Here is a 12333-nt window from a genome sequence, read left to right as displayed (position 1 = left end):
GCATCTCCAGGCAAGGGCTCATAGTGGGGGATATTCAGTACCTTGCTCGGTAGTAACATGCTGGGAAAACAGGAAAATACAGTTTTCTCCCATGTTCCCAGCACAGTTCTACTGTTCTACTGGCTCATAATCAGAAAAATGTATATAATATGTTAGTGTTTGGGGTTTGCAAGGCACTTATTGTAACAGGACAGGGAGTATCTTTAATCTTTGTAGTATACTGAAGGTTTAATAGTTGGGGAACAGAGGAAAAGGACTGGAAGCTACCATCCAAAGTGTTTCCAGTGACCTTATTGGTGCTACATTGGGATATTAGTCCTGCCTCACTAAGAAAGAGATGAACCATGCATTCAGGTGTCAGTTCAACAATAGCTGAAAGATTGTGAAGTGAGATACCTTATTCTGCTATACCATGTTAAACTAGTAGATTTTTGAGCAACTGCTAATACAAATTGCTATGGCTTCTAAAATGAAGATATTTCCCAGGTGATAAAATATTATTTCCATGTATTAAATCACTTGATATAATTTTGCTGCCAAAGACAAGGACTGTGTATATTGCTCAAGTCACTGTCAAGATAGAGAGAAGAATCTTTTCACATCCTGCTTTCACATCCCAGCTTAGTCTGGGACTCATTTACAAAGAAAAAGATGTTTGATCTGTGATCGCTTGCTGGCAATATTCCATGTGTCTGTGCTGCTAAAGCTTGCTTTGACATAGTCTTCTGCTGTTATAAATGGGAGGAAGAGGAATGGCTTTTAAGCAGACGTGTTTTCTTGTGTGTTATCAGTATACTATGTGGGTGATGGCTGTCTAAAAGTTGTTGGTTTTCGAAGTCTAGTTGTACACAATTTTGTGCCACCCCAGATAATTAATAGTGGTAGTTGTATGTCACTGGATGGGATGTAAATAGATCAAACGTGGCAGCAGTGTCCTTACTAAATGGAAGGCAAAACTGATTAAGGAAGAATTAATTTAATGTGGTATATAAAATACTGTTGTATCTGGTGACCAACCAGCCATTGGTGGAGAATTCTGAGGGCTTATCAAAGTCAATCCGTACCTCTGTCCTCTATTTTCCTTGTAAGAGAAGTGTCCCTGTGAGTGAAGCTGCACAGCCACTGTTCTGTTCACTTCACATCCATGAGAGGTAAACAGCCCAGTGACAATGGTGAAGGACATGGCCTGGTCCAGGGATCCTTCTCTCCTTTGTTCACCCAACTCACTTGAAAAGCAGCTGATCAGCCTCCAGCTGGTGTGCTTACCTGGTGGGTGCAAGCTTCTCCTTGTTCTCTGCTTGTCTTGGTGCCTCTTGTGTTGTGCCCTCTCTCTTTTGCACTGGAAGGTCCCTTGGGGTACTACGTGCTCAGACAGACTCTGTCCTCCAGAGTCAAGAATTGGCTGGGATCTCTGGGCACTACTTTAATAAAAATAACAGGAACTTGAATAGGAGCCAGAAGATCTGTGTTCTGTTCACTGCTCTGGTGGTCACAAAGTGTGATGTGGGTGTTTGGGGTTCTTTTCCTTTTAGGTCTTATAGAAAATAACTCTCCAAAGATGTAGTATGAATATTGTTTTTTGTCCTGCTGGCTCTGCATTTGTATGCTAGCTGAGCCACCCCTTTTCAAGACTTGTCTCTCCTTGTTTGATAAAGGAAGACTAACAATCTTTTTCCTTGTTTTGTAAATTGCCTCTGTAGTATTTCTCTCCCCTTTGAGAAAGAAAGCTGACACTCCCTGCAGAATGTTTTAAAAATCCTAGGATGAAAAAATCTGCAAAATATTAATGTTCTGCATGGTTAGAGCAAACACTATGTTCCTGTGAGTCACAGATGTCAGGTTTGTTTAATCTTAATAAATCTATGCCACAACAACACTTTTAAACAGGAAGAGAGATGGAGGGATGAAGGAAGAGTTGTGCTGAGGTAAAGAGAATGCTTGGCCAAAATCTTGTTCAGTGAGGGGCTAGGGGTGAGGAGGGCATGGACACAAACCCAAACACTTTCCACCCTGCCTTCGTTAAGTAAACTTTGAGACCCATATTTTGGGCATTTCCTTTCTAATACACATTTTATTTTATTTGTATGTTTTATGATAAATTGTCTTTCCATGTTCAAGTCTTAAGAGTACTAGTTTCCCACAGCATATTTGCAGGAGATAAAGTAAGTCTTTTTGCACAGCACCCTGTTGGCAAACAGAAACAGCATTTACTGCCAAGTATGAGGTACTTCCGAATGAACTTCAAAAGCTCTGAAACAAGCATTAGCTGCTTCTTCAAAAATGTGAACAATGCCATTGCTTTCTAGCAAGCAGGACTGGTGAGAACAGGGATCAGAAGGCGGAAAAATAACAACTGGATGTGATGGATGTTTTAGTAGCACTTGGGATCAGACAGAAAGTATAGCTCTCTGTCACTACAGGATTTGGGGGGTTCTTGTAACAGCACTTTTCCTCCTCTGCTCTTGAGGAGGAAACAATTTCTGCCCTGATCTCGTATGGAGACTTAGCAAAAAGCTCTTGGGAAGGAGCAGTCATACAAGCTCCAGGCTGTTGGGAGTGCTGATAGAAGCGAGTTGTGCTGACTCCAAGCCTGGTGAAGAGTTTCTTTACCAGCACTCCTTTCTGGTGCTACCCCCCTCTCAATGGGGACAGAGACAAGCGTGCACATAAACATCAAAGCACAGCCCATGGCACATGCCAGACCTTGGGGCAGAATTTGAGAGAAACAGGCAAACTGTCTTTCAGTATGGCAGTAGGGCTGGTTGTGCTGGAGTTCATGATGGGCTCTGGGCTCAAGCTAGGTTTAAATAAATGCTTTGCCCACTTGAAAACAGCCAGTGTGAGGCTCTGGGAAACAGTGATTCTGCTCTTGTCACTTCAGGAGAGCTCTTACCAGCCCTGGAATCCAGCAGGGCCTTCCCATGCTGTTCACATGATGCAAGCTGTCTGTGGAGCTCAAATTTACTGTACTGTTCTGGGCCCTTTTCTTGTTCTATATGTATGTGTATATACCTACTACATTTAGATGAGGAATTGACCTGCTGAGACCTCAGAATTTTATAGTTTCTTCCTGTGTTCTGAAGGTTGCTTTCAAAATACAAATGCAACTTATCCTGGTGCTGTTCAGGTTTTTTGTGGATACAACGATGAACTATTTTTGCCATAGAGAGATCTTAAAAATCAAATATTTACATTTGCACTTGAAATGGAAGTCTTGCCTTTCATGATTGTGAAGCTGGCTTTTATTGCTGAAATGCTGCATTGCTAAGTAGCAGTTCTGCTTTTGCTGTTACTTGAAATAGGTGTAATCAGTCAGTAAATAAGGAGTCTGCATAATATCTAATCTGATACTTACTACAGAGAGACTTCGGCACATAAGAACTCTGACTTGCTGGGATCAGTGTTGCCTAAGTGCAGCATATGCTTTATCTGAAACTAAGTAAAGGCACACTCTTCTACAAGAGTATGCTTTGCCTCTGGTAACAAGCTGCAGCTGCACGCAGCAGATCTCTGTAGAAAGTGTGTAAAGTCTTGTGACAGCTTAGGTGAATTTTTATTACTCCAAGCCTTGTAAGTTAATTTGTTTTTCTTGTTTTTAACAGTTCCACCAAGTGAGAAGAGTGATGACCATCCTTTTCCTTACTATGGTTATCTCATACTTCAGTTGCATGAAAGCTGCCCCGATGAAAGAAGCTAGTCTAAGAGGACAAGGCAGCTTGGCTTACCCAGGTCTTCGGACCCACGGGACTCTTGAGAGCCTAAATGGGCCCAGTGCTGGTTCAAGAGGACTGACATCGCTGGCAGACACTTTTGAACATGTCATAGAGGAGCTTCTAGATGAGGACCAGGACATCCAGCCCAGTGAGGAGAACAAGGATGCAGACTTGTACACATCCCGAGTCATGCTAAGCAGTCAAGTGCCTTTGGAACCCCCACTGCTCTTTCTGCTTGAGGAGTACAAAAACTACTTGGATGCTGCAAACATGTCCATGAGGGTCCGGCGCCACTCCGATCCAGCTCGCCGTGGGGAACTGAGTGTGTGTGACAGCACGAGTGAGTGGGTGACAGCAGCAGAGAAAAAGACTGCAGTGGACATGTCCGGGGCCACCGTCACAGTCCTGGAAAAAGTCCCAGTACCCAAAGGCCAACTGAAGCAATACTTCTATGAGACCAAATGCAACCCTAAGGGGTACACAAAGGAGGGCTGCAGGGGCATAGACAAGAGGCACTGGAACTCCCAGTGCCGAACTACCCAGTCTTACGTGAGAGCTCTCACCATGGATAATAAAAAGAGAGTTGGCTGGCGCTTCATAAGGATAGACACTTCTTGTGTATGTACATTAACCATTAAAAGGGGAAGATAGTGGGTTCGTGTTGTATAGATTATATTGAGACAAAATTATCTATTTGTACATATACATAACAGGGTAAATTATTCGGTAAAAAATAATTTTATGGACTGCATGTATGATGGAAGTTTATACAGTACAGTGGTTACACAATCTATTTATTGAACATATCCATGACCTGAAGGGGAACAAAAAGTCATTTGCGCACAAGTTAAAAAAAAAAAAAAAAAGGAAAAAAAAAACACAACCAAAAAAAAAACCTAACAAAAAAAAGCACCCAAAAAAAAAAAACCCAAAAAAAAAAAAAAGAAAATCAAGCAAAAGAAAAAGTCTGCATTACATTCCTCGATAACATTGTGGTTTGTCGCCGTTGCCAAGAATTGAAAATATAAAAATTAAAAAAAAAAAAAAATAATAAAATTGCATGCTGCTTCAATTGTGAATTAATGATAAACTGTCCTCTTTCAGAAAAATAAATTGAACCAAAACATTCTGTTTACATTTTAGACAGTAAGTATCTTTATTCCTGTTAGTATATATGTTTACTGCTTCTAACTTCTGATAGCGTTGGAATTAAAACAATGTCAAGGTGCTGTTGTCATAGTTTTACTGTTTCTCTTTTACTTTTGAACTCCCATCAGATTTAAAAAGGAAAAAAAAAATCATTACCTTATTCTGGATTAAAAACAAATTTGTTTTTTGTATGTTGTGAAGGTGTTTGCAATAGCAATCCAACTACTGACAAAAAATAATAAAAAGAGGCAACTGAAAAAGAATGGTGATGTTCCACTTCACATTGTTGAACTTCAGGCTTAAAGACAGCACTTATTTAATTGTATGGTAAGACGCTTTCTTGGTGGTTTTTTTTTTGTTGTTTGTTTGTTTGTTTTTTTTGTTGTTTTTTGTTCCTTTTTTTAATTTGCAGTCTTTTGAGACCTGCATTTGCTTATACTATGTTTGTTTGTGTTTGGTATTTTTTCTTTCCCCTTTCCTCCCTCTGGAGGGACATTGGTTGTGATCTTTGAAGTATTTCAGTTACCATAGGACTGGAGTTTATCATATAGAGAATATTCTATAGAGTGTTGAGAGCAATGATTTTCATGTAATAAAAGACTGTGCTTGGATCAAATGTCTTGGTGAAGCACTAGAAAAAGAGTCTAGGAAGATGATGGTGGATCTGAAATCAAGTTGGTTATGGGACTTAATAGCTCAGCCAGTTTGGGGACAAATAACAGTGATTTGGGTTGAGTGAGGCCGTCCCGCTTGCAGTCACTGCTGGGTGTGGTCCTGTGCATTCCGTGAGAGAGCGAGAGCTTGGCCCTGTACATGGATGCCCTCCCCCTCCATCCACAGCATGCCAGCAGCCCCAGGCCTGTAAAGCTGGTGGGCAAACTCTGGTGGTATCTCTGCCTGTAGGAGCCCAGGGAACGAGCTGGGGAATGAGGCAGAAAGGAGCCCTGCCTCTGGTAGAAAGCAATTACTGTTGAGTTTGTGTGGCTCTACCTCTGCCGTCAGCATTAGTTAGTGAAACAAATACTGTTGTTTAAAAAATACTCTCGAAGTAAGTGAAGAGCAAGTGCTGGAGGAGTTGGCTTAACTTGCTTAAGTTCTGAGAGACATGTTTAGCTCTGCGGTCCCCCTCTCACTATCCTGACAGAAGTATTGCTGAGAAGGTTGTGAGGCTGAGAGCTGTGCTGAGCTCTTGCACTGACTACCGTGGGCTGAGAGCAGAAATAGCTTGTTAGTGAGCTCACTGAAGGCTGATGCTGTATTTGTAATTCCTGTAGATGAAGAAAAATAGCTGAACAAAGAGGAATGTGCTGCAAAATATATCTCTGCTCCTGAATGCTGCAGAATCTGCGTTAATTAAAACCTGGACCAGGCAAAGTTTATTGAAATGTGATCCCCCCCATCATGCTCTTTGAAGAGCATATTTAGCACTGAATTTATGTCATTACTGGTAGAAACCCATGCTGGAAGCTAACAGGCACCTTCAAATCAGTAATTTTTTTTTCTGCTGGGGGTAGAAGGGCAGCCTCTTCCTGAGGGTAACTCTGTCAAAGTGCTACCTTTTGCACTGGTCATATGCCTGCTGGACTGGGAGTGAGAAGAGAGGGTTGTGTGACCCACTTGAATGTCAAACTTCAGCCTTCCCCATCCATTGCTGATACTCAGGTTCCCACATAGAAATCAGAAATGAAAAAAAAAAAAAAAAAAACAACAAAAAAAACCCCAAAACACAAACCAAACTTATTGAAATGTCTCAAAACTTCAACTCAGGTGTTCTTTGTGCAAATTAAATCGTAGAATCAAAGAATGTTTTGAGTTGGAAGGGACCTTAAAGATCGTCTAGATCGTAGGCAGGTATACCTTCCACTAGACCCTTTCGTTCCCCTGTGGCCAGTACCTGTGTGTGTATTACAATTTGAATTTAGTGAACACAGAGTGGCTCAGGAGCTGCTTAAAACTGCAGCACAGAAGTATAATAGTGGCTCCTCTCAAAACAAGGGTAGGTTGCTTATAGGGAGGACAGGATGATGCTGATGTGTGAGTAACAATCAGATCACTCATCTAGATTGGAAACAAAAAGATAGCTAGGACGTGACAGTAATCTAATTCAGATACAGGAATAAAATAATTCCCAATTCAGATAAACTGGATTTCCAAAAGAGAAGTGTTAATGCATCAATCATGCTAGAAATAAAGTTCCTCGTTTCCCAAAGTTAATTATGGCTGTATCCTACACTCGGAAATCCTCACCTGGCACAGTGAGGGTGGTGCTGGTGTGGCAGAATTAGGGCAGTGGGATGGTGAGTACAGAGGGGTAAAGGACAGCCCATGTAGGTGGGGGGACTAAAGGATGGAGCTGGGAACCTTGAGAACTGTGTCCTGTAACTACATCCAGAGTGATATTCCCCATAACATGCCAATTCTGTACCTACTGACAAAAGGTGAAGCTGGCAATGAAGCTGCAGTCCCATGGCTCTCTCCTGCCTGACCTGACCCATCCATGATCACAGGCTGAGCAGTTTTAGTTAAAACAGAGACGGAGAGGGGAGGGTTGGTTTTCTTTCATATTACTTAATTAAACTCTTGCTGTGGTCTGTACGTGACAAAAGTATATCATGCATGTCAGCAGGCCTAGTGCTGTGTTAAAGACTCTTGCAACTGTAAGTTAATGTCTGTGGCCTTGTTCTCTATTATTCATTTTGTGTAACATAAATATTTATTGTATATTTATATAATTTTATGGTTTTTTGGGAAAATACTGAAATTGGCATTAAAATTTAAAAGCAACCGCGTCATATTGTAAATATAATTAAGCTATATTTAAGTGTACTGATTAACATAATATATGTTTAACTAGAGTTTTTTATGTTTTTAAATATATTTTCGAAATATATATATATATAAAACTCGGGGGGTTTTGGGGGACCATGTGACTCTTTTCTCTAATTGTAAAACAAACTTGAGTTTTACTATAAAGATGTGTGTTCTTTGTTTTAAAACAATTTTTACTCTATTTTAGCAATAAAATCTCACTTGGAGGGCAGATAGCCCCCTGTTTCATAGCTGGACAGTTAGCATTGGGAGGGGAGGGGTGGCAAGAATTTACTTCCCATAAAAGGTGGGAGTACTCGCAGAGTAATGCATTTCCATTTAATTCTAGCACAAAAGACATCATGAAGTAAAAACCCATTAATGACATATATATGATTTTATTCAGGTGTAAAATAATGAGCACAATGGAAGTGAGGGGGAGGGGTTATTACCCTAGTAAGTAAGGGATAAGTCAGACATAATATCTATAGTCCAGTCATGTGCCTGATTTTTAAATGGTGTCATTTATATTTATATCCCCTGCACTGAACTTATTTATGACCCCATGGAGTACTAGGGGTGGAATTCCTTGAATTTAACATATTGTTAGCATTTCTAAAAGAATATTCTCTACTACAGCTGCCAAGCCCTTTGTATATTTAATTATCCTGTAGCCCTGGAACAATCATCCTCATGATGAGTAGAAAACTTTCATATACTGTAAGGGGGGGAGGGGGGAAAAGCACAAACCCAAACTCTTACCAAAAAATATATATTGCTGTGGAGCTGTGGATTTCTCGAGAGCCCGGCACCAGCAACATCTCAGAGGAAATGGTGCTTCTGCAGATTGTCACGAGTATTAAACACACGTGTCTGCACACTGCTTGCATTATTGTCATCTTAAAATAAGCTACCAGAAGCAGTAACAGACACTAAAATCTGTGGGGTGTGGATGAATGGAGCTGCATCACGACCACGCCGTGTGCCTGCAGGAGCTTGGCTCTGCTCGGACCCTGCCTCCTCCCCAAGGTAGGACAGAGGTGGGTGAAGTTGCTTTAGCTTATTAAATGTATGTTAATTATATGTCATGGGTACCTAGGGAATAAAATGGGCACCTTCAAAATATATGTTTGAGCTACAGAGGAAGATATGGGCACTAACCATCCATCCATATATCCATCCATCCACTACTGGGTCCTAGATTTCCCTGGCTTTTATCACTTGGAGCAGAAACAAAGGCATATAGCAAGACTTTAAAATTACTCAGCCAAAAACCGGTAGAAAGCAGTAAAAGAAGATTTTTGAAGAGAGTATTTGAAGGCTATGTTGTAAGTGTAATGAGAGGGGGAGGACACTTATTTCAGTTTGTCCCAGCTGGATCCAATACACTGCTTCCAGGCTACTTCCCCTAATTAGGTCCTCATTGAGAAGACACCTTCTGGCAGGTCAATTAAAATGAGAATGGAATGGATACACTTTTTTGGAGTAAATATAAAGAGCACCAAGGCTTCACCTTATGAAGGAATTGACATTTTCAGCTCAGAAAGGTTCTATAGGGTGTGTTTTGGAAGAGGAGGAGGTTGGGGTTCTTTTTCTGAACCTTACTTTTTTATAGGTGGAGATTTATTTTTTCTTTTTTTAAACCACTTCCCAGCATTTGCATAGTCAGAGACTACCAAAAAAAATCAGTCAACCTATAAAATGGCGCGTATAAATCAGTGAATTTAGAGTGATAACTTTTTATTTGGTGCCTGTTGGAGAAGAACTGGAGATGGCACAAGTGGGTTCAGCTTTTCCAGGCAAGATGTGGGTTCACCCGTGGAACTTCAGGCACCTCTGGAAATCAGGTCCTTTAAATCCTGTTAGTGGAAGAAAGTGCTTGGAGGGAAGCTGCTCTTTGCTACACCAACCTTCTGCATTGAGGGAAATGGCACATGGCTGCTGGGTTTTGCTTTGTTGTGCAAGGGTGAGTCTGTAAAACCTGCCTGTGACCTGTTCCATTCTCCACACATACATAAGTCACATGTATGTATATGTATTTATCTCGGTGTAAAACAGCTACTGGTGCTGCCAGCTTGTCTCTGTTGGTCTGGCTGCTGCTGTGTTGTTGACTCCGTGCAGAATTGCAGCCACACCACCTGTTGCTGCAGATCCCTGCTCTGTAGGAATAACACGCAGAGAGAACCAGGAGTGGCAATTCCCGGTAATTCCCGGTGCCTGGGAGGACCACGCAGGCAGCAGGGGCTTCCCTGCTGCCGGGAGCCTTCCGCCGCCTCGGCTTGCAGCAGACACCGCTGATCTCATCCGAACAACCACTGCCAGTTTGCTCACGCAGGGATTTCAGGAGATGAGGAGGAGGATTTGGCACAGAGCTGCGAGGCTTCTTGCCTGAATCCTCTCTTCTGCCTCTGCCAGCTGGGTGAAGCACTGCGTGGCAGTGGGAAGAGGCGGGGAGCTGCCTGCTGTGGCAAAGGAATGCCCAGGTGTGCTGTCCTGCCCACCACCCGGGGATCAGTAGCACTTTGCAGTGGGAGACAGTTGTGATTGGGGCTGGAGGCCTTCCAGTAGGGTCAGGGAGACAGCGAGAGTAAAATGGGCTTGGGAAAACCAAACGAAAATGTTTGGAAAAGAATGTTGTTTGTATGTGCTAATATCAGTGAGCAGAAAGCCAAGTTCCCAGTACAGGTGTTGCTCTTGCACATTGGTACAGGGTGAAATGTTCTGCCTTATCTTCCTCTGAACCTGAATAAACCCCTTTAGGAATGCCAGAGTAAGACTCCAAAAGTATGTGATTTATTTGATAGGAGTAATATCTCAGGTGATATGCAAAGGGATGGTTTACAAGGAAGGAATATGTCTTGCTGGGAGTGCAGAGTTTTGCACTTCCAGAAAGAACATCTCATATCTGCACTCAGAAAATGTTTCCCCTTGCAAAAACAATCCTTTCCTTATACTGTCCTCTTCTCCCCCTTATTAAAAAGAGACCCCGAGCAAACAATCTGGGGTAGCTTAAGCCTATAAAGTACTGAAATTACCAAGTTCAAGCTGCAGCTCATGTACATAAACCAAGCTATCTTCTCCTGTGCTATGTTCATCATAACAGCTTTTAAAACTGCTCAAACTCTAAATAAGGGTGCAGGTACATAGTGTACTAAATATTCCTTCAACTGTCACGTATACTGAGGATTTTAAATTATTCTTATAAGGTTTTCAGTGCTAACTTTTTCTGACCTTTAAAGACCACTCTGCTGAGAGACTCATTTTTGCTCTGACCTCAGCATGGTCCTTCATAGAAGTTTCACTATATTTGGACTCCAGCCCTGGGAATCTGTTATATCAAGACAATCTAAAGTATGTGTGGCCATGTTTGTGTTACAAAAACAGTTAATACTGCCAATAACACCATTTACTTCCATGAAACAGCACAGTGAGGCCCTTTTGTTTCCAGTTTGACACTCTGCTCTTACACACACGGATTGGTACAGCTGCAAAATCGAATGGAAGGGTGTACCCAAAAAAACCTATCTTTGGGAGATATAAAAAGAACAAATCTGGTGAGCTTTGCTGAAAGCAAAGTGCAGATGATGTGCTGCTGCTTCCCCTTTCCATAATATCCCTGCCTTTGCGAGTCAACAACAAATGCATACCTAAAGTCCTGTTTAGCTACAAGCAGAAGCCCAAACTGTGCAGCATCTTTTTTTTTTTTTTTTGGTCCCCCTGGCTTGCTTTATTCTTGGGATAGGCAAAACATGTGCTTGATGTCCCCATGTAGTGCAGCCATGTAGAGCAACAACACTGTCTCAGCAACACAAGTACATTTATTTAAAAAAAAAAAATCAGATCACCCCATCACCTTGTAAATTAATATCCTTTTTTGCCTTGTGGGAGCTACTGCTCCAGAGGATACAGCCATGAGCATGTGGTGCTGGTGTAGCTGCAGATCTCTCCTAACAGAAGGTGCTTGTCACCGCGGGACTGCAGCAATGGGGTGACGTGTGGTTGTGTCACCTCATGTCGAATCACCTCACAGCTTGTTACAGCTTTTGACCACTAATTCCCTTGGGTTTGATTGACATGTTAGTCTTGGAGATGCTGCAGTCTGCCTGTTTAATTCGGAAGGGTACAGAGAAAGTCTCACTCAGCTTCAACAGAACTATTCAAAACAGCCATATTTTGTTACACTCCTCCTTTAAATTCCCCCTCCCTGCTGCCAGCTGTGCTGGTGTGGAGCACTCACCTCCCCATTTCAGGAGATATAAGTTCAGACATGCCTATTCAGTCTTGTTAATAGCTGCTGGTACATTCCTCTGAGCTGCACAGGTCTCTGCAGAAGAGCTGTCCTGGCGGGAGAGGGGCTGCAGGGATGCAGCTCCCTGCAGATCCCGTGCTTGGGAAGGCAGAGCAGGGCAGCCTGCTGCTGGCTTGCCTTGCTCTGCTGTGCAGTGCTTGAGTAGAGACACAGTAGGTATCAAATGAGTTCATGCGGGTTCACTGCAAGTCATGACACAGGGTAGATGACCCTGTGCTTAAATACTGAAAGTGGGCAGTCTCAGCTTAGCACTTCAGGAGGAATAAGCCACGTCCCTGTTTTCAGAAGCCTTGTTGCAAACAAGCTGTCTAGTGAAATGGAAATTCATCACCTGAAGTGCCAAACAGCAGCTTT

At 42.2% G+C, this 12333-nt stretch overlaps 1 protein-coding gene across 11 annotated transcripts in view; it reads left to right on the top strand.

Annotated features, from left to right (window-relative positions):
* Positions 1 to 6548, top strand: part of BDNF (brain derived neurotrophic factor) — a 40005-nt gene extending 33457 nt beyond the window's left edge. For all 11 annotated transcript variants that reach the window (XM_032691339.1, XM_032691334.1, XM_032691341.1 and 8 more), the window contains one exon: positions 3603 to 6548. In XM_032691339.1, coding sequence (XP_032547230.1) covers positions 3603 to 4364 — 762 coding nt within the window. In that variant the 3' untranslated portion in view covers positions 4365 to 6548. The remainder of the gene's footprint in view (positions 1 to 3602) is intronic.
* Positions 6549 to 12333: the final 5785 nt, after the last annotated feature.

This window comes from Chiroxiphia lanceolata, chromosome 6 (assembly GCF_009829145.1).
Source record: "Chiroxiphia lanceolata isolate bChiLan1 chromosome 6, bChiLan1.pri, whole genome shotgun sequence".
In the NCBI taxonomy this organism is placed as follows: domain Eukaryota; kingdom Metazoa; phylum Chordata; class Aves; order Passeriformes; family Pipridae; genus Chiroxiphia; species Chiroxiphia lanceolata.
Note: the sequence above shows the minus strand (reverse complement) of the source record. Positions and strands in the feature narration are given on the sequence as shown.